General features: G+C 39.8%; 1 protein-coding gene across 1 annotated transcript in view; it reads right to left on the bottom strand.

Annotated features, from left to right (window-relative positions):
* The window catches only part of FGGY (FGGY carbohydrate kinase domain containing), a 137,578-nt gene that overhangs the window by 101,161 nt on the left and 8,474 nt on the right, over positions 1-27,943 (bottom strand). Inside the window, exon 4 of the mRNA XM_075710850.1 lies at positions 18,999-19,087. Coding sequence (XP_075566965.1) covers positions 18,999-19,087 — 89 coding nt within the window. The remainder of the gene's footprint in view (positions 1-18,998; positions 19,088-27,943) is intronic.

Here is a 27,943-nt window from a genome sequence, read left to right on the forward strand (position 1 = left end):
CTGGAACCTAGGCTGTCATGCACTTGTGGCCAGACAAAGCCTAAGTGAAACCAGAACAGAAGCAGGGAAATTGCCAAGAGTACTGCAATAAAAGAAAGTTTTAATAACTGCATTTTGATGCAGACTGATCCAATTTCACATGCTAAACGCCAGTATTGAGCCCTCCTCCTTTACTCAGGCAAACCTCCTTCAAGTCTTACTCAAGTTAGGATGACAGGATTCAGCTGCCATGTGCACCTGAATCAAAGACGCATATTAGAAATTCCTACACAGGCAATGAGGTGTGTTGTTATCTCCCGTCAGAAGAATCAGTTCAGTCCATGTATACTCTTAAAATCATAAGTAATTCCTAAATACTAGACATATTTGGTCAGAATTTACAGTCATTAGTACCAATTTTAAAAACATTTTTGATGGTTAGATTTTAAGGTAAGGCATTTAAATCAAAGGAAAAGCAAGATGGCTCATTTCACATACATCATATGCTGTATTGGATGCTTGTACTTTAATCTTTTAAATGACAGTATCAGTGTGCCTATTTCTAGAGTATATTTAATAATAATAATAATGGTTTGAGCTTACAGTCCTTTGGAATTGTATTCATGTAAAAAAGAGGGTAAATTTTTGAGCAAATCTCAAAAAAGCAAGGAGATCAACAGTATTATTTGGACAGCTATATGATTTCGCAAACCAAAGAAAGAAAACCCCATCAAGCAGAACCACAAGGAGTTCTGAAACAGATAACAGAAGTGAGTAAAAGCATACATAAATTTCCATAAAGAATGAAAAAACTAGCTTATTTACATCAGTAGGAAGAGGAATGGGAGATCAATCCAGGAAACAAGGAAGGCCTACAGAGCAGATAAATCAGGTGTCATTCCTCGGAACACAGCAATACATTCATTCAAACAAAACAAGCAATCATTATGCAATTGAAAAAGGGTATGGGTATTGCTGGGACCAAAACCTTAACAGAAAAAAAAAAAAAAAAAAAAAAAGACTACATTACACGGATATCTAGACTGTTTCCACTCATAATAATAGAGAGAAATAATATAAGGGAACATAAACTCTCATTAACTGAGCATGACGTAAAAGAACTATCCCGAGAAGGAAGTTAACATGTTGTCAGTTTTAGGATTCCTCCCTCCTTCTTTTCCTCTGAAACAATTACTGCTGCTATTGTGAAAAAGAAGGGACTGGACAAAATGAACCTCCACTTTGACTTGTTATAACAATCAAATAAATCAACCCACGGGTTCTTGGAAGAGTGGCTAAAAGAAAGATGTTACTCTTCTAATTTCAGATGCTTTAGCCTGTTACACAAGGAAGGTGGACAACAATGGTTTTTACATTCATTTAAATCTTAAAAACAACTTAATCTGGGAATGAACATCCACAGCTCTCTCAGAGACAGAGCTAACCCTCCCAGGTAAGCCGGGTTAATGCCCAAGCTTGCCTTACACTAAACACTGTGAAAGGCGACGGTTGAACCAGAAGGGTGGAGTTTACCACTATTCTAAACTCTTATGAACCCTTCCATGCAGTTCTAACAACACCGAAATAGTTGTCTTTCCCTTTCTTGATACTTGAATTACACTGCAATACTTGCAGAAAATACACTTGCAAATGCTGCAAGCACAGAGAAGAATGAACTAAAAATCAATTTAAAATCCCTGTTAGCTGCCTGAAAAAACAAAGAATGCTTTATTCCCTCTTTAATACTTTACATTTTTTTAATGAGAAAAAAAAAAGCAAGAATTTCCACATTTGTGTGTTTTGCCAAATTAAATGATGGAATTAAAAAGATCACTCTTCATAGAAAGCCTGTACATTTTTAGGTAGGAGAAATTATGAACAAATTTTTTAAAATGCAATTTTGCAAACTGCTATTTATCTATGAGCTTGGTCCTACAAAGACTTAGGTGTGAGTAACCTGATCTGAACGAATAGTGTCTTTGACGTCAACTGGAGCATTTATGTAAGTCCTTTGTTTGAATAAGCAACTGCAGGATTGTGCTTGACTTATTCTATATAGATAGTCCTTACTAACTCCAGCAATTAAGTCAGCAATATCAGGCTGTCCATTCTGCATAATTAAGCCATTTTCCTTCGTGTAAAGTGATTTGAACCTTGACAAAGAAAAGCACAAAGAAAATTAACTCACTGATGTTCTAAGATGGCTCTAGAGGTGAAAGGCCAACTTTCACTGCTGCAAGATGCAGACAGAAATCCTAAGGTCTGAATTTAACTGAGTTCTCCTGTCCTGACTTGCCATGGATGGTATGAGAATGAGGAGGAGGGACAGCACAAGACCTGCTGTCCTGCAATAATCAGAGGTATGCAACTCTGGACTGCAGTAATGAAAAACAGAAATAAATAAATAAATAAACAAACAAATCTACATCCAGATCAAAAAATAACAAGTCTCACCTAAAAGGCAGCAGTTACTTAAAGAGAATTTTCTGGAAGATGGAATAACATGTCATGCCATGGACTAAATCCACAATACCTTAACTGTCTGAAGATGCTTTTGTCATATGACAAGTGCTGCCAGTCAGATTACTCAGCTGGAGCAAGACATCAGATGAAAACTTCTCTGGGCGGACTGACCTTGATTTTTCCAAATACACAATTTCTTCATAATCAGATCCAATTAATCTCAATCAATAACCTACAGACTGTTTGCAAATCATTATCTGTGTCATACTGAAACCACAAATTCTCTTTTCTGGGCTGTAAGTGGACAGAAAGTTCAGAGGAGAAAAAGGAACAGTGTAAGAAGAACAGCTCCCCAAACATTCATACAACCAACAGCCTGTTCATACCAACATGCTTAGATAGCAAATAAAGGACCCAGACCAGCAAAGCACTTAAGCACATGCTTTAACTTTAAGCACGTGCCTAAGTGCTTTGCTGGAAAAAGGCCCAAAGAAAAGAATGAACACGGTTAACTGAAAAGCCCTTCAGAACTGGAATGACTGCTTTGTTTTTCCATTAACTCTAGTTGCTAGTAAACACATGTTTGGTCTCAGCATCCTGCCCAATATATTTAACCCATATCACAAAAATCCGGTACAACCAATCTCTTTACTCAGGGACGTTCCATGAATTGGAAAGCAAGGGAACTGCAAGACTTGCTTGGGATTTAGGCTACTTATATAAGGCACAAGCAGAAGCAGCACCCTCACGTCTCTCTGACAGGCAAACCCACATGAAGGCCCCAACCATTAAACATGCTTTTAGTAGTTCACCACACAAGCCCGCATTGTCCTGACCCTCCCACCTCTTACATAAAGCTCCAGAGAACATATTTTGGAGACCTCACCAAGAAGGCACAAAACACTGCCACAGGACCGATGGCTCTCCTTCCCCTCTCCCACTTGTGAAGGAAAGAAACAACCCAAGCTTGGAGAAGATAATTTCCGACTCTGGGTCTCGAGAATGTGACAGTCTTTTTTATTACCTCCACCCTGGTCCATTAATAACATTTTTATATGCATCAAATTTACCCGAAAACCAAAATGAAAACAAAATTCCCTAGAATGTCTTAAGCAAAATGCTTAAGTTAAAAAAAGGTTGGAGTGCAAAAATGGAAAGATGATTAGGGAGGTAGGTGAAGTTGGAACGAAACAATAATAAAAAGTCCTAAGAACACATCATATATTCATAGTTCTTGAATCATTAGGCTCTGCATGACAGCTCTTACAAGCACCGGTATGGCAAACTCACTGACTTTTAAGCAGGAGTGAAAGTGGTTAAGCCCTAGGACAAATAATTTGAAAATCTCAGCACAAGTCTGATCTCAGAGAGTTTAAAGGAATGCAGACTGCCCAAAAACACAGCAGCTGTTTGTTTTTTCTGCCACCTTTCCAAGGTTCATGTCTGGAGTGAGGATAAACAGTTCTGAAAAAAAGTTATGTGGAGTTCAGACTTTAAGAAAATAAAACATCAGACTACTATTTCTTGCAGAAAGATTAAAAAAACCCAAACCTTAAATTATTCAGCCCTGGAAGTTTTCAGGTAGAGCTCTCAGGAGCAGAGAGGTAGATGGCTTGAGGCTTCAATACATTAAAATGCTTTCTCTAAACCAGTCTGCATTTTCAAAAGTCTGGCCTGATGTGGTTTTCTTGAGCAATATTCCTCCAAGCAAAGTTTCAAATCTAATAAGGTAAAACTGTATTCCCTATTTTATGCACACGTGTGCATACACACACATACACAAATAGAGGCACTTTCAGATAAACCAACAAGTAAGCAAGGTAGCGGATGAAGCCTTAGAAATCAGCCTGAAGTGATTTCCATCAGCACAGCAGATATAGTTACAAGGTAATTTGTGCTATGTCATTTTGGACATCATTCTTTTTACTCTCCCTCCTCCTTTCTCTCCCTATTATTCTGTTTGTGCCAAAGCAAATAAGCTTCTATTTTAAATAATTAATTAATATGTCTCTTGATAAGTTAGGCAACTAGAAATCTCTTGACTCTTAACATTTTTAGTAGGTGTAGCTTTCCTTTGATCCACATTTAAAGAGATATAACCTGAAAAAGAAATTTACTTAGATAGATTACCAGTAGAGCTAACCGGTGTAAATAAGGATTGTCTGTGTTGTTACAGGCAGGTCAGAAATAGCAGGAAATTTCAGGCACCATGCTGAGATTCAACATCTGTTTATGAACTGTCTTTATACACAGAATGAAGAGTTGCTACAGGACAAAATATACAAAACCAGGAAGTCTGAAACAAACTGGAATCCCTCCAGAGAGCGCTTTCATTATATTCATACCTGATGGTACTGGGGCATCAGTATGAGGAATGGTGAGCACTAAAGAACTCAAATCTGTCTTTGAGATACACATTCAAATTACATATATCATGGACAAGCACTACCCAGTATGACATATGAAAGATACTGTTCATGAAGGACAAACATGAAGTAGAGATGTCAACAGTGTATCGTGCTCTTACACATTCCCAATTTTCCCTTTTTTCTAGGGAGATGAAAGCATTATGCAGCATTAACCTCGTGTACAGATGCTGTGTTCAAGGAATTATGGACATCAACCTAGTTTTTCCATTATGACAGGAAGCACACTGACTTTGTTTCTTGAAAGTAAAATTATATCATAATACTGCTTTTTCTCAGAAGAGCCTTTATTAGATACGTTATATACAATGACAAACCAGCATCAAAAACTCCCAAGTACAGGTTCATGGAGGGAATCTTAGAGGATTGAAACTACAGGAAAATAGTTTTCTGTGTATTTCATGGCATGTCCTCCCCTTCTCATCACTTTTAAATAAATATAAAAACACCTTATTGTATAGATCCAACCTCATCCCTCAGAAGAAAGAACTCACCTTGGAAAATCAGGTTGGAAGGAGAGGAGAGTATCATTCAAAGTTGTAAGTTTCAAAACTCTAAGTTTCAAACTACAGTGAATGAAAGTTGGAGTTATTTCCTTCATCCTAACAATGTGTACCACATATGCATAAATGCAAGTGGGTTTTGGGAGCAGGGACGGTTTTGAATAACAGGCGTATCTCTCTTTGCACATCCTCAGATAAGTTTTTCCTGATCAACTTCTGCAGTATGAAGGGCTTTCCTACTTACTTTCCCACTTTGACAAAAATTCCTTGCATGTGGGTACTAGAGGCAATTGCTAGGCCATCTTCCACGGACTCCCTTCTACTCCAACACTGGCACATGGAGCCTGGGACTGGTGGCAGAAGAGCCACAGCTCTGGGGCCCCGAGCTGACTACAGCCCCGCGGGTAACACAGGGACAGGCTCTCTGAGGAATGCTTGCTGTTTCCAAATCCTCACACAGGAGAGTACAAGGATACATCTATAACGCAGAGCACCAGCAAGCTCATAACTCAGGCTGACAAACCTAAGATAGAGCACATGAACTAAAATAAAGTGGACACAGGTTTAACTTAGATTAGCAGCTCCAGAGGCAATTTAAAGCTGAATGTGAGCAATCTGAGCCAAATATATATAAAATCCAAATCTTACCTGAAGCCAGCTGATACTAAAAGATAAAATAGAAAACTTCCCCCTTCACTTTAAAATAAAACTAACAGTCATGGTGGAATCTGAAATTTCAGCAATCCTATCCACAGAAGAATTAAGTTTCCTATGCACGCAGGGTCTGACAACCAATAAACATAACTTCAGTCATCTTTGCTGTACCACACTGCAATCATTATTGCTTCATCTGTTTCTCTCAAGTCAGACAGTCAGAATCCTACCACTGAAACTTAATTAAAGAAGGTAGTAAGAAAATAAACAACCTTTCTTGGAATGTCTTTGATTCCATAGTACATATACATTTCATCCACTGAAGACTGAATTACAACCTTTCATCTAATGAGCAGCTTAATGGAATGGCACTCAAATAAAGAACAAGGGAAGGGAAAACCAAATCCTTGGTGATTTCATGTAACACATTATATATTTATATAATATCGGGCTCACTATCTGGCAACATCAATTTGCAAGCTACAGTAAAAGCGTTCACTACCTTAATGTAAGTAGAAGGCATAGCCAAGCACTTACACCAAATCAATAACCAGATCTTACTTATAGTTAAAGCAGCAGATGGTCTACCACAAAATGAAGAAATGACAGAACAGGTATGTAGAAGTGTCTGCTTTCTTTTAGACACATTCTTGAAAGCACTGTATCATTGATCTAAGATTATTTTTATAGGCAGATGACAGGTCAAGCATAAAAGTACACTATTTTAAAGGTTACGGAGTTGGCAAAACTGGTATCACTGCCATGGACAAAGAATCATTTTCTTTTGAAGTCTTCATTGTCAGGTTATTTACATTTCACAGTTAAAAGGCTCCTCTCTGGATAATATGAATGCTAAAACAAGTAAGAGAAAAAGTCCTATGTAAGCTAATGCTACTTTAAAGAGATAATGTAAATCAACCTTGACACCATCAGTGTCATCCTAAAGCACGAGAAGAATTTCCAGTGAAAGTTACTAACATTAAACAGATTTACATAGCCAGCCAACAAAAATAAAGCAAGCATGTAAGTAAACTGCCTTCCAGGCCCAGACTGGTGTTACAACCATGTATTACAGTGAAAGTGATGGGAGGAACACTCTAGCGGCGAAAAGCATTTGTTTGGGAAGTCTGGAGGAAGAATTGGTCCAGAAAAAGTAATTTATAGTGTGATCTGTAAAACTGCCTATGGAATAGGACACCTAATTCTCACTGCAAGTTAGACAGAAATCTGGACACCCAGCTAAACACTAAGAAAAATGTTACCCTTCAAATTATATGGCTATTTTCCCATCTATAAAATAATAATGCCACCTTCTTACTTAAGAAGAGCATTTTAAGGCTGAATTTATTAAGACTCTCTCATATGCAATATATTACAGAAGAGTAAAGTTTAAAAGAAAAAATTTAAAAAAAGAAGAAAGAGCCCCTTATGGAATAATAAATTTAAGTGAGTTTTAATACTTTTAAGCACTATGTGTACACATACAATGCACAGACTTCATGCTACATACCTTTCTTTTCCTTCACTGGACAAGAACACTCCTGGAATGTTATTGTTTTCAGAGGGTGGTTTTTAAGAATTTACTGTGAATACATGCATTATATATGTGCACACTGAAGCACTGCTGGGGCTGTAAATGACCCAGAAGTTCATAAATATGGCTATTTTCTTATCTGGTTCAAATTTATGCAAGAAAGCAATTGTTACACAGCTCTTGGGGCACAGAGACCCAATCTCACAGGGGACAAGGGCTTTGCATGGGGCTTTCCATGGTGTTTCACATAAGGAAGAGTTCAAAGATGATGACAGATTGTTTATAACATGCCTTGTACCATAAGGGTCTGATCCCTGATGGCGTTCACACAAGCTAATGCAAAAGAAACATACACCCGCTGAACACCCAGCCTACATCTGAAGAGAACTGAGATGATTGTAAAAAAAATAAGATGAAGAGAACTGAAAGACAACAAGCTCCTCTGTGGTTTCTGCCTTGTCTTTCCTCAGAATTTAAGGCCGTAACATCACAACCTCCTTCGATACTCCTCCACCCCCCACCCCAGCTTCAGTGAAGCACAGTTATCCAGTCCCACCACTAGTTAGCACGTCAACAAGCTGGATCTCAAAGACTCCTAGCCATCTCTTTACAAACTCTGTTAAGGGGAGATTATTATCTGACCCTCAGAGAAGCTACTAATTACAGTGTTCATATATATATTGCTTCTGTACAGGATCAACAATGAAAGGGTTGTTTAAACACAGCTCCTTTGCTTTGATGGAAGACTGTGAGTGTACCACTCATCAGCTCAAGTAAATGTTAATGACTATTATGGAAAAATAAAAGACAGAAACATTTTCTGATGTACATATTATATTTATTTAAGAGGCTTCTTATGATGTAGGATGTTGCATTTTGAGACTGAAGAAATAAGATATTTAACAGCAATGAATATATGAACCCTGATTTTTTTTTTTTTTAAAGCACTGGCCTTAACCATCACACAGACACACACACACTCACATATACACACACTCTCAACACACTCTCAAACTACCACACTAGGCAAGATCAGAGCTTAACAGCCAACAAAACACACATTCAATCCCTGAGATCATTTTCCTGAAATAGAAAACTACATATGTTTCTCAGATTTCACATCAAGCCTGCACAGCCCGAACTGCAGGGGAGAACAGAGCCAAGCCTGCCTTTGGGCTTGGGGGAGTAAGAACCCGAAAAGAAGATGACTCCTTTCATATCACCACATTGTCATCCACAAACTAAACTTACAAACACCCCTGTTTAACAGCATTTCTAGTGGGGGTTGCTTATCAAGCAGCCTTTGCTTTGTCAAATTAAGACACATTGCCTTGGATTAGTGAGACTCCCTGAGTTCAAAATGACTTCATGGTTGGCTCAGAGTTCACTGTCTCCGTGGCAAGTTGCCAGTAACACATCTACTACCGCGCCTGCCCCCAATCCTTTTCTATACTGACCTAGCTGACTTTTTTTTCAGCCACAAATGAACACAATAGAAGACTAAGGGCTGGATACTGTCACAGCTAATTAACAATCCTAACATCTTAAAAGAAATAATCAAAGTAGTAAATATTTGAAGATCTGAATGCAAATCTCTGAAACCCAATGTCTCAATGTATGTCAAAGCTGTTGGAAAGGGACAATGCAGTTTTTCTTCACTGTGCAGATACAGTTAGACACTAGGAAGGGCTCCTGTTCTTGTGGAAAACACATTAAGCTTCTTTTGCTAATATTTTGTAAAGGGCATTTGTACAATAACAATAGCTAAAGCTTCCTGTTTGCCTGTGTGCTTCCTGGCTAACATTAACGAGACCTGGTAACAATTTTCTTATTTAGCACACAGAACTCTTTCAGATTACTCTGTAGACTTAAAGACATGTCATTTTTAAATATTTTAAAAAAAGAATCTAACAGGAACGGCCCACATTGCACCTGCCCTTCACAGTCCTGATAACTTTTCCAGCTATACATTTCCTATTTTCTTACACTGGATCAGTCTGTGTGTCACCCATCTCCAAATAACATGTTTTGAATTTATTAAAAGCCTGATAGAAGTGGAATTCTCTCATTTGGCAAAGATACTGTCACAGGGACACTTGCTTTTGGCTCCATGACAAGAAATTCATGGTACTTTGTTTGTCCAATCCACAAAAACACCATCCCTCCCCTCCCAACTAGCCCTTCAAGATAATTCTCCCTTCTCCAGAGATTTTTCCAAACAAGTCTGCAAGTCTGAAGTCTTGGGTTTCATTTCATAAACAGGACACAAAACCCGAGTGCAATTCAGGATACTGTCACTGCCACATGGGCTGCAGTGCTAATCACGAAAGCTTTCTGAAATACTCCCTAGCTCTTTCCTTTCCAGAGAGAGGCCTGATTTTTAGACCAGGCATCTTTTGAAGTAGGCACAAAATATAAACAAGAAGCAGCCAAACACCAGAATCCCAGCCAAAGTGTATACATTAGTCATGGCAAGGCTAGGAAGGAAGGGAAGGGCATCTGGCCCCAGAAGACTGGTGTCTGTGCTGCTCCATTTACCAAATCTCACTAACCAGGATTGCTCAATCCTTTAAAAAGACACAGGCATCCTTCAGATAATCATTTAACTCACACCAGTTTGTTTTTTCAACAGCACCTCTAAACATAAGCTCCTCTTCCAAACTCTCTCTTCTCAAAGTTTCCAGCCTATCTGGATAAAATATTTGGTGAGGACTCCACTAACCACACTGATGAAATACCTCACAGCAGTAAAAGTAAGCAACCTCATAAGAGTGTATGTATGTATCAGTTTAACAGATGAAGAACAAACAGAGGAATGAATAAGAATCAAATCCTCAAAGGTATTCAGCTGCCTAAACACCTCTGAAGATGTAGATTTAATTCACTTCTCCGAATCACACAGGGAACATAACAGAGCAGAGACTTGAATCCAGACTCCTGGATTCAAAAGCACCTTCCTAACTTCAATGTTTTATTACAAACTTCCGTCATTGCAATTCACCAATGGACCAGACCCTACTTCTACCTATCCCAGCGTACTCTCCATCAACCCCACTAATATCAGAGGAGTTCTCTGGGTTTGTATCAGTACTACAGAGCCATCTCTAGCCCTAATGATAAGCAATTGGGAACAGGTTACAAATAAACTTTAAGCACTTAATCCCTGCTTAGCATAAATAGTCAGCTATTTAAACATGCACAAGCCAAGAAACCAGCCCCTTTCTCATAAATGAAAGAAAAAAAATTGTCAAGGTATTTTCCTGTTGAAAATATACTGTATAGTAAAAAGATATCACACTCACACACAGATATAACCTAATATTAGTTATGTGGTTCCCAGAAACGTTTTTTATGAATTATAAACATTTGTCTTCCACTTTATTGTCTGTAATTACCATAACAGTATGAATTTCCTTCTTACACAAGTGATTTTATCTGAAGAAACTCATGATCCCGAGATCTGTTGGAAGAAGGTCATTTACTAAAGATGTAAAAGTATATGAAACATACCTGTTACACCATTTTCCCTGTCATGATGGCTAGCAGTTGAACACTGACTGGACAAGTATTTCCAAAGAAAAATTATTTAGGCCAACATTCATATATGAGATGAAGTCTCTACTAGATAACACATTACTTTCCCCAAATATTACCATATCTGGAGCGTAATAATATAAAAAAAATTATTCTGCACAAATATTGAGTTTGTTCCAACATTTTCTGGTAATTCTGGGAGGTGGCTTATAGCATGATGTTGGACACTCTCTACCTCAATAACGTCAGCCTGACATTCTTTCCTGTTTCCAAATCCTCCTCCACAGGTTTAATCTCTCTTTGGTTACAGCTCATCTTAAACCATGTAAATCTAGTACAATCATAGAATCATAGAATCATTTAGGTTGGAAAAGACCTTTAAGATCATCAAGTCCAGCCATTAACCTAGCACTGCCAAGTCCACCACTAAACCATGTCCCTAAGCACCACATCCACACGTCTTTTAAATACCTCCAGGGAGGGGGACTCAACCACTTCTCTGGGTAGGCTGTTCCAATGCTAGACAACCCTTTTGGTGAAGAATTTTTTCCCGATACCCAATCTAAACCTCCCCTGGCACAACTTGAGGCCATTTCCTCTTCTCCTATCACTTGCTACTTGGGAGAAGAGACTGACACCCACCTTGCTACAACCCCCTTTCAGGTAGTTGCAGAGAGCGATAAGGTCTCACCTGAGCCCCCTTTTCACCAGGCTAAACAGCCCCAGTTGCCTCAGCCACTCCTCATAAGACATGTGCTCTAGACCCTTCACCAGCTTTGTTGCCCTTCTTTGGATACGCTCCAGCACCTCAATGTCTTTCTTGTAGAGAGGAGCCCACTGCTGGCTCATAGGCAGCTGGCTATTGAGCAACATGAGGTTGTTGTGACCCAAGTGCAGGACCGGACACTTAGCCTTGTTGAACCTCATACAATTGGGCTCATCCCATAGACCCAGCCTGTCCAGATCCCTCTGTACAGCCTTCCTACCCTCAAGCAGATCAACACTCCTGCCCACCTTGGTGTCGCCTGCAAATTTACTGAGAGTGCCCTCAATCCCCTTGTCCAGATCATTGATAAAGGTATTAAACAGAACTGGCCCCCGTACTGATCCCTGTGGAACACCACTTGTGACTGGCTGCCAACTGGATTTAACTCCATTCACCACAACTCTTTGGGCAGCCATCCAGCCAGTTTTTTACCCAGCGAAGAGTATGCCCATCCAAGCCATGAGCAGCCAGTTTCTCCAGGAGAATGCTATGGGAAATGGTGTCATAGGCTTTACTAAAGTCCAGGTAGACAACATCCACAGCCTTTCCCTCATCCACTAAGCGGGTCACCTTGTCACAGAAGGAGATCAGATTAGTCAAGTAGGACCTGCCTTTCATAAAATCATGCTGACTGGGCCTGATCACCTGGTTGTCCTGTACATGCTGCATGATGGCACTCAAGATGATCTGCTCCATAATCTTCCCCGGCACCGAGGTCAGACTGACAGGCCTGTAGTTCCCCAGATCCTCCTTCTGGCCCTTCTTGTAGGTTGGCGTCACATTTCCTAACTTCCAGTCAACTGGGACCTCCCCGGTTAGCCAGGACTGCTGGTAAATGATGTAAAATGGCTTGGTGAGCACTTCCACCAGCTCCCTCGGTACCCTTGTGTGGATCCCATCTGGACCTGTAGACCTGTGCGTGTCTAAGTGGTGTAGCAGGTCACTAACCATTTCCCCTTGGATTATGGGGGCTTCATTCTGCTCCCCATCCGTGTCTTCCAGCGCAGGGGGCTGGGTACCTGGAGAACAACTGGTCTTACTATTAAAGACTGAGGAAAAGGCGGCATTAAGTACCTCAGCCTTCTCCTCATCCTTTGTCACTATGTTACCCACTGCATCCAATAAAGGATGGAGATTCTCTTTAACCTTCCTTTTGTTGCTAATGTATTTATAGAAACATTTTTTACTGACTTTTATGGCAGTAGCCAGATTAAGTTCTAGTGGGCTTTGGCCCTTCTAATTCTCTCCCTGCATAACCTCACAACATCCTTGTAGTCCTCCTGAGTTGCCTGCCCCTTCTTCCAAAGGTCATAAACTCTCCTTTTTTTCCTGAGTTCCAGCCAAAGCTCTCGGATCAGCCAGGCTGGTCTTCTCCCCCACTGGCTCATCCTTTGGCACATGGGGACGGTCTGCTCCTGCACCTTTAAGACTTCCTTCTCGAAGAACGTCCAGCCTTGCTGGACTCCTTTACCCTTCAGGACTGCCTCCCAAGGGACTCTGCCAACCAGTCTCCTAAAGAGGCCAAAGTCTGCCCTCCAGAAGTCCAAGGTAGCAGTTCTGCTGACCCCTCTCCTTACTTCTCCAAGACGCACTTCAGTTGCGCTATTGATCCCACCACTTTTTTGGGGGGAGAAGCCCTAATTCCTACGTGACTATTCTCAGGTGCTTCCATCGTTTCTAACACATCCATAACCCTTGCGTCTTTGCTGCCGCATGGACCTCCATCCCCTACGGATGAGACAGCAGACTGAAGGACCTCACTAGCACACCATCCCTCAAACATTGGCATGCCGCCCCCAGACTTATCTCTAGCAAGCCTGGTTTTATCGCTTTCCCCTTCACATCTAGTTTAAAGCTCTTCCAGTGAGCCCTGCCAACTCCTGTGCAAGGATCCTTTTCCCCCTTTGAGACAGGTGTACCCCATCTGTCGCCAGCAGGCTTGGTGTTGTGTAAACTGACCCATGATCAAAAAACCCCAAATTCTGCTGGTGACACCAGGCTCGGAGCCAGGTATTGATCTGCTGGCTCTTCCTGTGTCTTCCCTCATCATTCCATGCAACTGGTAAGACAGGGGAGAACACTACTTATGCTCCTGATCCCTTAACCAGTCGTCTCAAGGCCCTGAAGTCTTTGTTGATTGCCCTCAGACTACTTGTTGCAACTGCATCACTGCCTACCTGAAAAATCAATAATGGATTGTAATCTGAGGGCCGTACCAGGGTAGGAAGCTTTCTCTTCACATCTTTAACCCAGACCCCAGGGAGGCAGAGGACTTCCCTAAGAAGTGGCTCTGGTTTGTGTATTGGGCCTTCTGTTCTCCTCAGAAAAGAGTCTCCTATGAAAATAACCCATCTTTTTTTCTTTATGGAGGCAGTTTTGATGCAGGGTGTAGGCCAACTTAACCTCGGCGACACCTCCAAGCTAGAGAACCATTGTCCTCATTATTGTCCATTTCTACTTGCAGAGCCTTATAGCTATTATGCAAGGACATGTGGGAAGGTGGGATAGTCACGGAGGAGATGCGCCTGCTGCGCCGGTCAGGAACTTGTCACCATTGCCCCCTATCCCTTAAGTCACTCTGTTCAGCCACGCAGCTGAACACAGTAGAGACTAGTTAATTTTCCAGTGAGTTGCTTATGATTGAAAGTGGCCCTGAAACAGAACACTGGATCTAAATACACACAACCTCTGAGAAATTTGTGTGTGAATTCTACAAATTTAACAGCTCAGCCATATTCTTATCTGCCATGTAATCCCTCACGAGACTTCCAAAATACAATAAAATTGCAGATGTGCATCTCTAATAAGAATTCTCCATCCATAATACAGTAACCTGTAACTAAACTAGATGATAGGCATTTAGATTTTATTAAGATAGCTTTATCCAAAATACCATATAAAGGAAAAGTTATCAGAGGTTATAGGTGGTGGGTGGAAGAGAGCAGTGAGTCACACTCACCATGAGTAAAAGTGCTGAGCCTCTGAAAAGCATTGCTAACGTGTCTGTGAAAAAACAGCTCTCTCTTCCTCTCCACAACAGCATTTCTGAAGTAAGACAACTGAGTATTCAAGTGGCAAAATCAATACTTCTTGTTGCAGCCTTGGGGGGCAGGAGCAGGGAAGTTCCAAAGTTTTAAATTTTTTAACTAAAGAGCTGTCAGTAACATTTTTTAATGCAGAATAGTCAGCTGTCTGGATCATTCAGAACAATACAATGGTCTTTCATCAACCCAAAGGAGAAATAATACAAAAAACCTATTTTTACCATGGACTATTACAGGCAACAATCTTCCAAGAATAATGGGAATCTACGATTTGGCACTTACCCTTTGCAGTTCATGGGTGGACACTATTCAGTGAGATATATAGCAATTTCAAAGACAATAGGTAAAAATCTCAGAATATGTTTGAGTCTTCACCTTTCACGTAAGAAGCATTTACTGTTTATTATACATGCACTGGAAAAAAACTTGGCTACAAGGCAGTTCAAACCAGCAGAATCAAAGGTGAAAGGCAAACAATTTCATGCTCAGAAACACACATCAAGAACTGCTTTTCAAATACTTCAAGTCCTCATCTCACACACTACTTTTTGCTCTGAGTAATCTCACTGAAGTCAAAAAGACTATACATAGTTTTTTAATGTTAAATACATACAAAATGTTTTAAAGAGCCCCTTAAAAATTTAAAGAAGCAAGAGTAATGGTTTCAATGTGTGTAGAAGTCTTTCCTACAAAAGTGCCCTTGGCATTTCAATTTTTTTGGTAAAATCCCCATCACCAAAACAAATTTTAAAAAATAAATCTTTCTTTTATCAGGGCCAAGCTATGTATGATTCACAATGACTAACACTGTGTCTTGCCCTGTGAATAGCTGCCTTTGTGCTTAATGAAAGAAAAGGTGGTAAGAATCTTATACTTGATAAATTCACACTTCCCTAGTATTATGAGCATATGCAGGACAAACTACTTCACCAAACTACAAGGAAATTCCCAACAAACAGGTGTGCATGGGGAAGAGCAGAGGAAAGAAAAAAAATTAGGTTTCATTCCAACAAAACATTACTTGTCTTTATTTTCCTGTCTTTTTCTTCTTCCTTTGTCACCCTATAAGACATTCCACTACAGCCAAAACAATGGGCTTAATTTTGGGGAGCACATTAAGACAAGAAACAAGGATGTACAAGGAACTATTTTATCCAAAATAGAAGACTCTCAATGAAAGGGTGGGGTAAGACTTTGTCCGGAAAGTCTTTTCCCAACATTCCTTTCTCCCTTACAACATTCATCAATACAGTCAAAAAGTTTTTGAATACTCAAAATGCCATTTCTAAGGAAATGAACTTGCCAGTAAAAATTCAGTCATTTCTACTTTTGAATATTATCTTCTGCAGCTTTTCTGTTTTTTTCTGAGACAGATTCTCTGCCTCACCTCCAGAACGTTACAGCTAAGAACACAAAGCCAAAGCAAGGCAGGACCAAGGAGCTGTCATTACCACAGTACGCTCCCTTTCCAGACCTACTTCCAAAGCAAAACCTGAGCTTCCCTGAGTTTAGACAGTCCCAAAGTCCACTGCAAGGCATGACAGCCTGACACCAGCTGACAGCACCACTACACTAAGTCTACAGCATTACTCTTACCCCATCCTTCTCTTCCCTTCCCCACACCCACAAATAGCACTGCCTCCTAAATTAAGGCATCCAGGAGGGACAGTAGACAGGAACTCTGTTATCATACTCCAAGCTCCTATATAACACCTCCTAACTTCCTTTTAAACTTTCTGCCATACATTTTGGTTACATACAACAGTCACAGAGGAGGCTGAAAATTTTCATCTCAGGAATTCAGACTGTACTCCTGTACAGGTTAGATGAGCACTAGAGAATACAATGTTTGCTCTTTCACTGTTATTAGTAATATTTATTGCAACAGAAGTTCCCAGGAGGAATTAGGTCCTACAGTGCTGGGCACTAACAATACACCCAAGAAAACACCTGCCCTTCCCCAAAGACCTCGCAGAAATTATAACCACAGACAGGTACATGCAGCAAGCAGATGGACAAATACTACATTGGAATAGCAAGTACCATGCATGGTGTAACTCTAGCAAGAGTTTTGTGAAAAAAACATAATAGGAATTTTCAGGAACAAGTAAAAGGAAGATGATAAAAAGTTTTACTGTACTAAGCAGGCTGTTAATCTTCATTTCCATCCAGATTTCCCACTACTGCAGCATCAGTTGTTAACAGCGATCCATTAATTCTGCAACTTGGATAGCTGCATAGCTGGTATAACTCCTATACTACAATACAATCATTCATTTCCCAACAGCTAAAGAATAGTCATCATAACAGCTACATTTTTAAGTCTGCAGGAAGGCATTGTTGTTCTTTTCCATCTGCTCTCACAAGATACCCTAGGTTGGAGGTTAAGAGAGATGGAGAGAGGAAAGGGTGGAGAGAGGGATTTCTTTTGGCTGAAAGTATGGCTGCCACTAGGAAAAACAAGACAGACAGAACATGCTATAGATCAAGGAAGACCTGGGAAGAGTAGGAACTCTGTTCATCAATGCTGGAGATCCCTCTGCTCAAGCAAGATAAGAATTCTCTTTCAAATATATCACCATTCTCTCTGAAACTGTTTCCCTTCCTTTAAAAATAAATTCTAAATAATATTTGACTTCAAGCTCACCTGGACCATATTCTGGTTTAGCTTCTTCAGCCATTAGCACAAGGTGAATATTTCATGATTTGCTCACACATTTTATCCCATCTGTTAATCATTATCTGGCCACAAAGCCAAATTAAAACTGTGTTTGGAATTGAGTTCCAAACAGGGTCCCTAGCCAAATAAGAAGGGTAGAACAAAGACACCCCTACCACATGTAAGAGCAGATGAGAATGTTCCCCCATCCTATTAAACAGAACTATTAGTAGACAAATTGCAAGAATCTGTAACCCAATAAACTGACATTTATTTTCTGGGTCATCATATCCCCCAACTAACTCAAAAAGGTTCTCTTCAGGATGGGTGGGTACTTTTCGCACATATGACTGTGCCTAAATTTGAGGAGCACTCGATCTGTCACACCCTTATACAGTTTATAGGAACAAAGCAGTCACCTTTCTCCACCTAGTCCCCTGACCAAAGGGTCCTAGTTCTAAATCAAAGTCTTGAGTACTTTCACAAGATGGAGACCCTGCAGGGCACATCCTCTGGGAGTGTGGGATTTATCCTCTTGAAGTTAGAGTTGTGTCAGGTGACAGGACTGCTTAGATTGCAAGATCTTTAGGGTGAGAGTTGTTCTTCTGTTACATAGTTCCCAGTTATACAGCATACAGCAGAATCTGACTAAAAGTCCAAAGGAAGGAAGATCTGAGATACTATCTTTCAATTATCACCTAGCACTTTCTTGCTCTATAATACGAGATATTTAACAATAGCTGTCAATCATGGAGACTAACTAGGGAGAAAGAGAGCATTCAAACAAAAAGAACCATGAATAACTGTGAACTGCACTGAGCTGGGCACGGAATTGGTCCATAAGACTTTGTTTTAAATAAATAATACTGTACCTCACTTTTCACAAAGACTAGTTTATCTGCAAATGCACTTCACTTGTATTGAAAAATCATTTAATCAAGATTTTAAAGGGGTTTGGTAAACTGCTCAGCAAGTATTCTAGGATGCTTTTGGGGAGCAATACAGCTGCTGTGTTTTACGGTGAGGTGACCATTTTAAACAAGATTTTACCAGATCCCTCCCACATGGCAAAGAGGTGTTTTCTTCCAATTCTCAAAAAAGTCAACAAATTTGTCAATAAAAAAGATTTCAAAAAATTATTAGAAGCATATTTCACAGTAACTAGAGCAATCATATTTAAGTTCCAAAATGGAGTACAAGACCAATTAACCGACAGTTGTAGCAATATACTGTATCTGTGAATTACACTGCTCACAGGAAAAACTGTGTTCAGGAATGCACAATGGAAGCAGGAGATAGATAGGTTCAAGATGTTTTGGAGCAGGCTGAATTACAGACAGATGTACATAACAGCATGTCCATTCAAAATGAATTAAAGCAGAAACATACGTAAGAAAACAGACGAAGATGACCAAATCATATTATAATTAACATACCTTGCAGTGACACCTGTGGCTTTCCAAGATAAGAAATCTGGAAGATCAAAGAAGTAGCCTGCCTTCTTCCAGCACGATTCTTGCAAGTTCTAACAAAAAAAAATTTAGAAATGCCAATATTAGAGGCCAGGCATGATCATGTCCTTATTTTAATGCAATTAAGAAACCTGCCATGTATGTAAAAATGGTAATTTTTCCAAACCCAATATTCTGATCACTCAGTCTGCTCTACTCACTTTACAGTGATTTACAGCCTGAAGAACTGAGCCTTTCCCCCACCACAGACTGATCATAAGAGAAGCGTTTCCCATGAAGAGTTCATAGAGGCACATGTTTCAGATCAATAATGCGGGCTCTCTCAGTTGCCCGTCAGCTGCTCAATGTCAGAGCAGTCTCAAAGTCAATGGACAACTTTCTCATAAAATATTTGCTTGAAGAATGCCCTACCTTCTAAAATAAACCATTTTAAATTTAGTATTTTAGTATTTTTAAATTATAAGTACAGGAAGAAAACAAATGGCTTATAAGCACAAGAACAAAGCTTTCAAATCTACTTCAAAATGACTGAAATATGATCGAAGCGTATAAGAACCTGTATGCTTTCAAAGAAGCTTTTTTCCACAGCTGGGACATTCGGGGGCTCTCAACAGCCTGGATTAACCAGTAACAATGCCAGCTTTAAATCCACACTACAACCCTACAGTTGCCATCACAGCATGCACATGAATTCACACAAACAATTAACAGAAGTTTATCTTTGCAAACTCTGCCCCTCTGCAAAATTTCCTTGAAATGCATAACAATACACAAAGCCGTATGAATGCCTAAGTTTCCATTTGAAAAGAGGTTCAACCTTATTTCTGCAGCTGAGGGAATAACTGAAGACAGTTACAGGATAACCCTCCAATGATACCTGCAAGCTCCAGATAGCCATGTGATATTTCCAAACTCCTAAAAAAACCTCTTCTACCAAGACAGATCATTTACGGAGAGTTTCCAGCACTATACTCTGCAGAGAGCTAGTGGTCCAGAAAGCAAGAGGTTGGTCATATCACCTGAGCCAGGCTCTATTCTTTGTTTCTGTCTCCAAAGCTCAGTTTGGTTTCAGCTTATGAGAGCAATGCATAGTCTTAAAATTACTTTTCCGCGTAAACAATCTCCACACTTGCCACAGGTATCAGACGATGATGAATGGGAAAAAAGTTTCCCCAAGTGTAACTTTTTATTCCAGTGTGACATAAAGAGTGAGCATCACTGTCCTGTAATACAACTATACCATCCAACAGCCACCTCTGGCCTCAGTATGTTAAAATAACTAAAGACTATCAAAACCAAACAAAAGTGACAAGGTTCACAAATCAGACTTCCACAGAAAGGTAAGACTGCTTTAAAAACCTCCACCAGCTCTTTAAATAATTGGAACAGTGTGAAGTTGTCTCACTTAAGAACAGCCGTTGTATCAGAAACACAAAGGCTAGCTGGCGTATTTTGGGCGTGGAGCCCTGCTAGATGACACAGCTTCAGCAAGAACACAAGCCTGCACCTAGCAGACTAATGCAGAGCTGGAAAGATACTTCAGAAGTGCATGAGATGGGAAACTATGTGGGTCTTCATCTCTATAGAAGAAATCTGAGGGATGATTTATTTGTCTTTTTGTCTTTTAGCTTTCAGGTCCCACCTTTTTCACCTACTCTCCATAAATTCAGGCCAAGACTCTTGTACGAGATTCCAGAAGCAGAGAATTTTTTAGAGAATGATTAAACACTAAGAGAGTCTCAATAGCATAAGTTTTGTCAACAGCAACTCCAAGTCCTCCCCCCTATCCCCAAAAACCCTGTAAGAACCTGTGGTACACAGCTGAGCAGGAGGCCCAAGTTAGCAAAGGGTCTAGTAGCTTCACGAATATGCTCTTCTTTTCAAAGCTTTTTTTTCAAATTATTCAGTAAATTGTCAAAAACTAATATGACAATTTAAATTACCTGCATTTTAAAAGCTACCATCAGTTTTCTGGAGTAAAAATTAATTCCATGCGGTATCAAGAATGTACATGCTGAACTAAAATAAAAGATAATTCAATTTTAAGAAATACTATTTGGCTCTATAACTTAATTCAGATACTGTGTGATTACAAACTAAAATCTTACAAGTCCAGAAAGTTACTGAAATGGAATCTATGAATTCCAGAAACTAAGGTGCAACTGGGTAAGTGCAAAAAAAGCACAATTTTATGTAGTTTTGGATCATGAAAAAACCTGTCTTCTTTGAGTTTAGTTCTTCAAAAGCTTCTAAAATTTACTGGGTTCCTATTGAGTTCAAAAAAGAAATGCTCCGATTACAACTTTTTAACATAAAACGCACAACCTTTGAATGCCTGTTCCTAATCACTCGGGTTTAGCTTACCTTCTAGACATATGTGGCTGCTACTCACATCAAATTTAACTTTACATGTGAATGCAAAGGTGCTCCATAGTTTAGTACAAAGGTTATTCAGCCTGATTATTTTGATAATATAAGCCATTATGTTTTGTTAACATACCTGACAGTCTTCAAGAAGCAACAGGAGTAGTTTGGCTATTAGTTTTAATCAGAAAAGAAATTGGATTAAGAATAACTGTTTTCTTCAAATGAATCTGTTTCATCAAAGACACTCCTTGGATCCTTATTCTAGTACTTCAAGAATTCCCTAAAGCCACATGTTAGTGAAACTAAAATATGTTGTTTCATGAACATCTAAATGATTCATTCTTTGCCATCTTGATGCTTTGTCATCACTAATTAGTACAGACAAAAAAAAAAAAAAAAATCATAGCATGCCCTGATGCTTTTTCCAAACAAATTTAAAAGTCTCCATGTTTTCGACACTCACTGAAGTTAATTCTAATTTATTTTCACTCACAGTCAGGAATCTGTGACCACATTAAAAGGATTGTGGAAAAGATCCGGGAACGTTCCCAATGCTGTATTCATATCCTGCGACTCACTCTCCAAACTCACTTGTAAAGAAACTAATTCAATCTTTCTATTTTCCAGGGGTACTTATGGAGTCCCCTTTCTTTATCTCTCTCTCTCTGATTGTTTTGGTTTTTTTTTTAACAACTATACCTCCAAACAATAATTGTTTTAGATCCTTACAGATAATCCCAAATACCTGGGGGCAAAGAGTTTAAGAATGATGAAGTACAATGCCTTTTAATCTTCCTAGACAAGAAGGGTCTAGGAGAGTGAGGGATGGGAGAACTGATACAGAACACATGCAAGGCCTCCCTTGACCATTTATTCCTTGACAAGTCAAAAGATTATCATGAAGCCCTACTGCACAATTTTGTATTGTGTTATGTGTATTTGTTCACTTCTTAATTGGACTGAAAATACACACACACTCAGAATTTTACGTGAACTCCAGCATCCAATACAATTTTTTGGAGACACCCTGAAGCACATTCTCCTCAGGAAAGCTGAAAGAGCTTTCACATTCGTATTTTCCTGGTTTGCTGAGGTAGTCTGTTTCTGTACAGGAAACCTTTGATTTCTACTTCTACCAGGTACATAATTTTCTTGTAAGATGAAGTGATCTTCAGGTATCTAATGTTTGTGAAAATGCATTTTTTTCCACCAGAATTAAAATAGTATATAAACACCAAAGATGTCCTGACTTGTTATTGCTAATACAGATTAAATATTAATTAAATTATCTTACATGCCATTATAGACAGCCTTCCTATCAGATCCCTGTTGGCCATGAGATTAACTAAAGATGGGCTAGAAGCAAGATGTGATTTAGCACAGGTTATCAATCTGAATTTCATGGCTACTTATCAGCCAAACCCCACAAATTCAAAAATCATCCCAAAATGGTGTGTTAGAAATCTAGATTAAAACCAAGAGGCACAGATGGAAGCAGAAAAATGTTTTAGCATTTAATATAAAAAAAGAAAGCTGGCATGAGCATTCAAGTTCCATATCAGGTCAAAATCTAAGTCATCTGAAAATCAGAAAAGAGACTCATTCACCAAAGAACTGTGTCGTTGTTTAGCCCCAGCCAGCAACTAAGCACCACGCAGCCACTCGCTCACTCCCCCTACCCTGATGGGATGGGGGAGAGAATCGGAGGAGTAAGAGTGAGAAACACTCCTGGGTTGAGATAAGAACAGTTTAATAATTGAAATAAAGTAAAACAGTAATGATAATAATAACAATACAATAATGATGATAATAATATGCAAAGCAAGGATGCACAATGCAATTGCTCACCACCCACCAACCAATACCCAGACAGTTCCTGAGCAGCAATCGCTGCTCCCCTGCCAACTCCCCCCAGTTTATATACTGAGCATGACGTCATATGGTATGGAATAGCCCTTTGGTCAGTTTGGATCAACTATTCTGGCTGTGCCGCCTCCCAGTTTCTTGTGTACCTGGCAGAGCATGGGAAGCTGAAAATTCCTTGACTAGCATAAGCAGTACTTAGCAACAACTAAAACATCAGTGTGTTATCAACATTCTTCTCCTACTAAATCCAAACCACAGCACTATGCCTGCTACTAGGAAGAAAATTAACTCTATCCTAGCCGAAACCAGGACAAACTGTCTGCTTTTCCCAATTCAACCCCAAATTTGATTCTCCATCTCCCAGGCAATCTGTAATGGTAGGCTATGTAGTGTATCAATCTCTCTTTTTCTAAATTACAGAAAACAAATATACATTCTGTGAAAGGAAGGGAAAGAGAATAACTGAAGATAATGCACACACTCATGGGGATATAAGAAACTGATGTCTCATGCCCTACTCCAATTCAGACAAATCAAGAATTTAGAACTTGGATCTCCCACGCTTAGACTGGATGCCAAGCCATGCGATAGAGCTACTCTGAGATACCCAAGACAGGCTCTGTCTATCCTTGCCAGAGCCAAGGCTGCAAACCGATCAATTTTGCAACTACCAGTTGCACTCAAATTAATTGGTAAAACATTTACTAACTGAATTATCAGATTCATCTTGAGGCTGGAACTGGGGGCGGGGGGGGGCAGAGGACACACACTTGGAAAGTGACCTCTTAGTGTAAGGCTGCTGCTGGAGGTGGAGAAAGTTGCCTTGCTGCAACACACCATCTCTACCACCAAGACACTGTCTTAGATGCGTGCAGGTATTTTCAAATCCCTGAGGCACATTGAGCTTAGCACCGCAAGTCAGCGAGCATCAGAGTCCAGGTCAGAAAGGGATAGAGAAGGACAGACCAGGCACATTAAAGGCTGAGTTGGCAGAAGCTGTAACAAGGCCCAGGTGGCCAAGAAGGCCAACAGCATCCTGGCCTGTATCAGGAATAGCGTGGCCAGCAGGAGCAGGGAGGTGATTGTGCCCCTGTACTTGGTGCTGGTGAGGCCGCACCTGGAATACTGTGTCCAGTTTTGGGCCCCTCAATACAAGAAAGACATTGAGGTGCTGGAGCGTGTTCAGAGAAGGGCAACAAGGCTGGTGAAGGGTCTGGAGCACAGGCCTTATGAGGAACAGCTGAGGGAACTGGGATTGTTTAGCTTAGAGAAGAGGAGGCTGAGGGGAGACCTTATCGCTCTCTACAACTACCTGAAAGGAGGTTGTAGTGAGGCGGGTGTTGGTCTCTTCTCCCATGTAGTTAGCGATAGGACGAGAGGAAATGGGCTTAAGCTGCATCAGGGGAGGTTTAGGTTGGAAATTAGGAAAAATTTCTTTGCGGAAAGGGTGGTCAAGAATTGGAACAGGCTGCCCAGAGAGGTGGTGGAGTCCCCATCCCTGGAAGTGTTCAAAAAACGGGTAGATGTGGCACTTGGGGACATGGTTTAGTCTAGTCTACCCCTGATTGGTTTAGAGTGGACTTGGTAGTGTAGGTTAATGGTTGGACTGGATGATCTTGAAGGTCTTTTCCAACCTAAACAATTCTATGATTCTAAGAAGGACAATTTGTGTGCATGTTGTAAACCTCATCACACTGCAATGGAGTGGAGAGAGATGGCTGGGAGACAGACTAAGTAGGACATACTTAGAGGTGTAGGTGCTTCAAACCTCCCAGCTGTTAAACCTTTTTTTAAATGGTACTTCTGCTTGATTAGCAACTGCAACTAAAAGCCAAACTCAACAGTCTAAAGTACAACTTATGAGTACATGCCTGCACTACATATGGATTTTGATAACAGAGCTGTTAAAGCATTTATAAACAGTTCTAATCAAGAGTTCAGTTCCGAACCCAGTAGCTTGGACTCATTCTCATTTAACATGGAGTTGATTATTTATTTTCATGGCAAAATCTTACCAGTCACATTCAACTAAACAAAAAGCCAGCTGCAAAGGCACCAAGCAAGGGAGAAGACATGCATCAACAAAGAAGTTGCTGCCAAGCTAATGCCAGCACATCCACTATTCTTCTTCACTCCATAGGCAGGGCAAGACACATTTTAATTGTTTCTGCAAATTATCCCATTGGTCACTGCAAGTCATGGGTGTACAGAAAGAAGAACAATGATGCATAAAAAGGCAGCTGTAACTGAAGATGGGAACAGTAACATATAGAAAGATCACTGACCACTGTGCCAGGAAAAAAAAAAAAATTACTCAAAACCTATTGATTTTAGTTATTAATTGCAAAGGAATGATATGCTAGCCATGCACTCTGTGAAGTGATTTTTTTGCTAAAGGGATGCTCTTCTCTGCTCTTACGCACCATATTAAAAACAGAGTTGTGAAAGCACACTGTAAGAAGGCTGCATTTTATTTGGAGACAGTTACCAAGCAAATACCTGCTCCCAGTCCAGCATCCCCCACCCATTCAGAATATGCTACAGCACCTCTGATTTAATGGGACTAGTATTTTTTAGAAATAGCTGATTTGTCATGTCATTAATATGAGGAAAACATAACAAGCATCCTTTCATTTTGGCACAAGCCACAATACAATTTCCAGCCAGAAATTAGTAAACAAGATTTTTTCTTCTGCTACCTCTGGGAAAAACATGCTAACAGGCTAATTCTAGAGCTGGACAAACCCTCACTGCAGTTTTTACATTGCTCTGTTTAAGCTATGCTCTCACTGCTGTGGTGTTAGTTTGCCACAGCATAGACATCCATATAACCATACTGTACTGACAACCATTTGTAGCAAAATAATTTCCAAGTGAAGGAGTATGTACCTACATTTTCAGTTCATCTGCATGCATCTACCCACCGGAACTATCTATCTACACACTCATTCAATCAGTGAACGTGCAATTTCTTTAGCCATAGTCAACAAAACAGCACAACCTGCTTAGCAAAGCTGCAAAAAATGTACCTGCAGCTCCAGAAGTAAAGAACTATTGCAATAATGTTTTGCAAGATGATTCTAAACAATTAAGAAATCGAAGTAAATAACAGCAAGAGGAGTGAATTTAATTGGTTATTTTGGAAGACCCAGTTACCAGGGTCTACTTTCCTTTTCAGTGATGTTTACATTCAAACTTATCTTACTGACTTCAGGAGGACTTTGTGAGAATTATCTTTCAGCTAGTTTCTAAATATTTGTGAAAGGATGAATCTTTATTTCAACTTCATCTACAGTTGATGTTCTTAATTCAGCTGATCACATTCAAAAGTCAAATGTAACTGTATCCATAGAAATTAGCATTTTTAAAAAATCACATATTCATTTTGTTTTACATTACAGATTTAACACTGGACTCTCTTTATCACCACACATGGTCCACACAGGCAGAGAAATACAATAGTCCTCATAACTGGACCACAGATGTGCATACTTTAACAAGACTGCCCCACAGGGCTATACAGTAGCTGCATTCAGTTGATCATTTACTGCAAACAGCTGTCCCCGACATGCAAACTCCACTTGCAATGATGGCTTTGTCATATGAACACCTATCTGCAATGACAAACATCAAGACCACCCAATTAATTTCATGTAGACTAACCACTAGGCGCTAGAGGGTACAATGATTCAGCAGCAATCAAACCAAACTGAATGTAAGCCAACACAATTCAAACAAAAGATCTCAAAAGACCTATTATGGCCTTCATAGTTTAGTTTCTTAATTCAGAGCCAAAATGGAATAAAGATGAAGAGTTGGAAGAATAGAATATGCGCTGAAGCCTTTAGCCTCTAGGTAAATCTCTACTCTGTGTACAATGGGAATGTAAGGAGATGAAGAGAAATCTTCAAGAGAAAGCATTATATGGAAAAGAAAGTCAAAAAGAAGCAGATGAGAGTAACTTGTGACTTGGAAGAAAAACTGCAACATCACTCTGCAAATAAATGTAAGTGTAACAGGAAAGCCACAAGAGATAGACTAGCATCTACTTCTCGTATAATGATGTCAGGTCATTCCTCACAGTCAGTGAGGTCATCTTCAACTTCAAGTCTAATAACAAGATGATGATGGGAATGGAAAAGCACAGTTAGGTCACCTTAGCCCTCTCCCCCTTCTCCTCCCTCTTCATTACTTCCAATGAATTCAGAGTAAATTTGTGAAGTCATATTCTTTAGTAATACTTTCAATTGCTTAGATGAAAATTCTTCAAGTAACAGAAATTCAATTCCTTTCTTTGAGAGACAGCCTAATCACTTGACACTTAGCAATACTGCTGAATTGACCTATGTCAGACTCTTCCTCACAGATGTCAAGTTTTCAGATATTACAGTTAGGAGAGCCCAGGGCAAATAGTGAGAAGGCAGGATCTCCTAATGTGGCCTTCCATAGTCGGGTTAGCAATGGAAAGGGAGAGGGAGGCCTTGAAGACAATGTACACACAATTAACCTACAGGTATAATAACAGTCCAAAGGGTCATTTAGTACCAATACTTTAAATAACTTAGTTCCAAAAGTGCATCTAGTTAGTCTCCTAAATCACTAGTCTCCTAAATGACTTTTAACAAACTAATTTAGTTTACAGTCACATTTGTGCAATTTATCTTGTATTAGCAAGA

The sequence above is a fragment of the Pelecanus crispus genome, chromosome 5, assembly GCF_030463565.1.
Source record: "Pelecanus crispus isolate bPelCri1 chromosome 5, bPelCri1.pri, whole genome shotgun sequence".
NCBI classification, from domain to species: domain Eukaryota; kingdom Metazoa; phylum Chordata; class Aves; order Pelecaniformes; family Pelecanidae; genus Pelecanus; species Pelecanus crispus.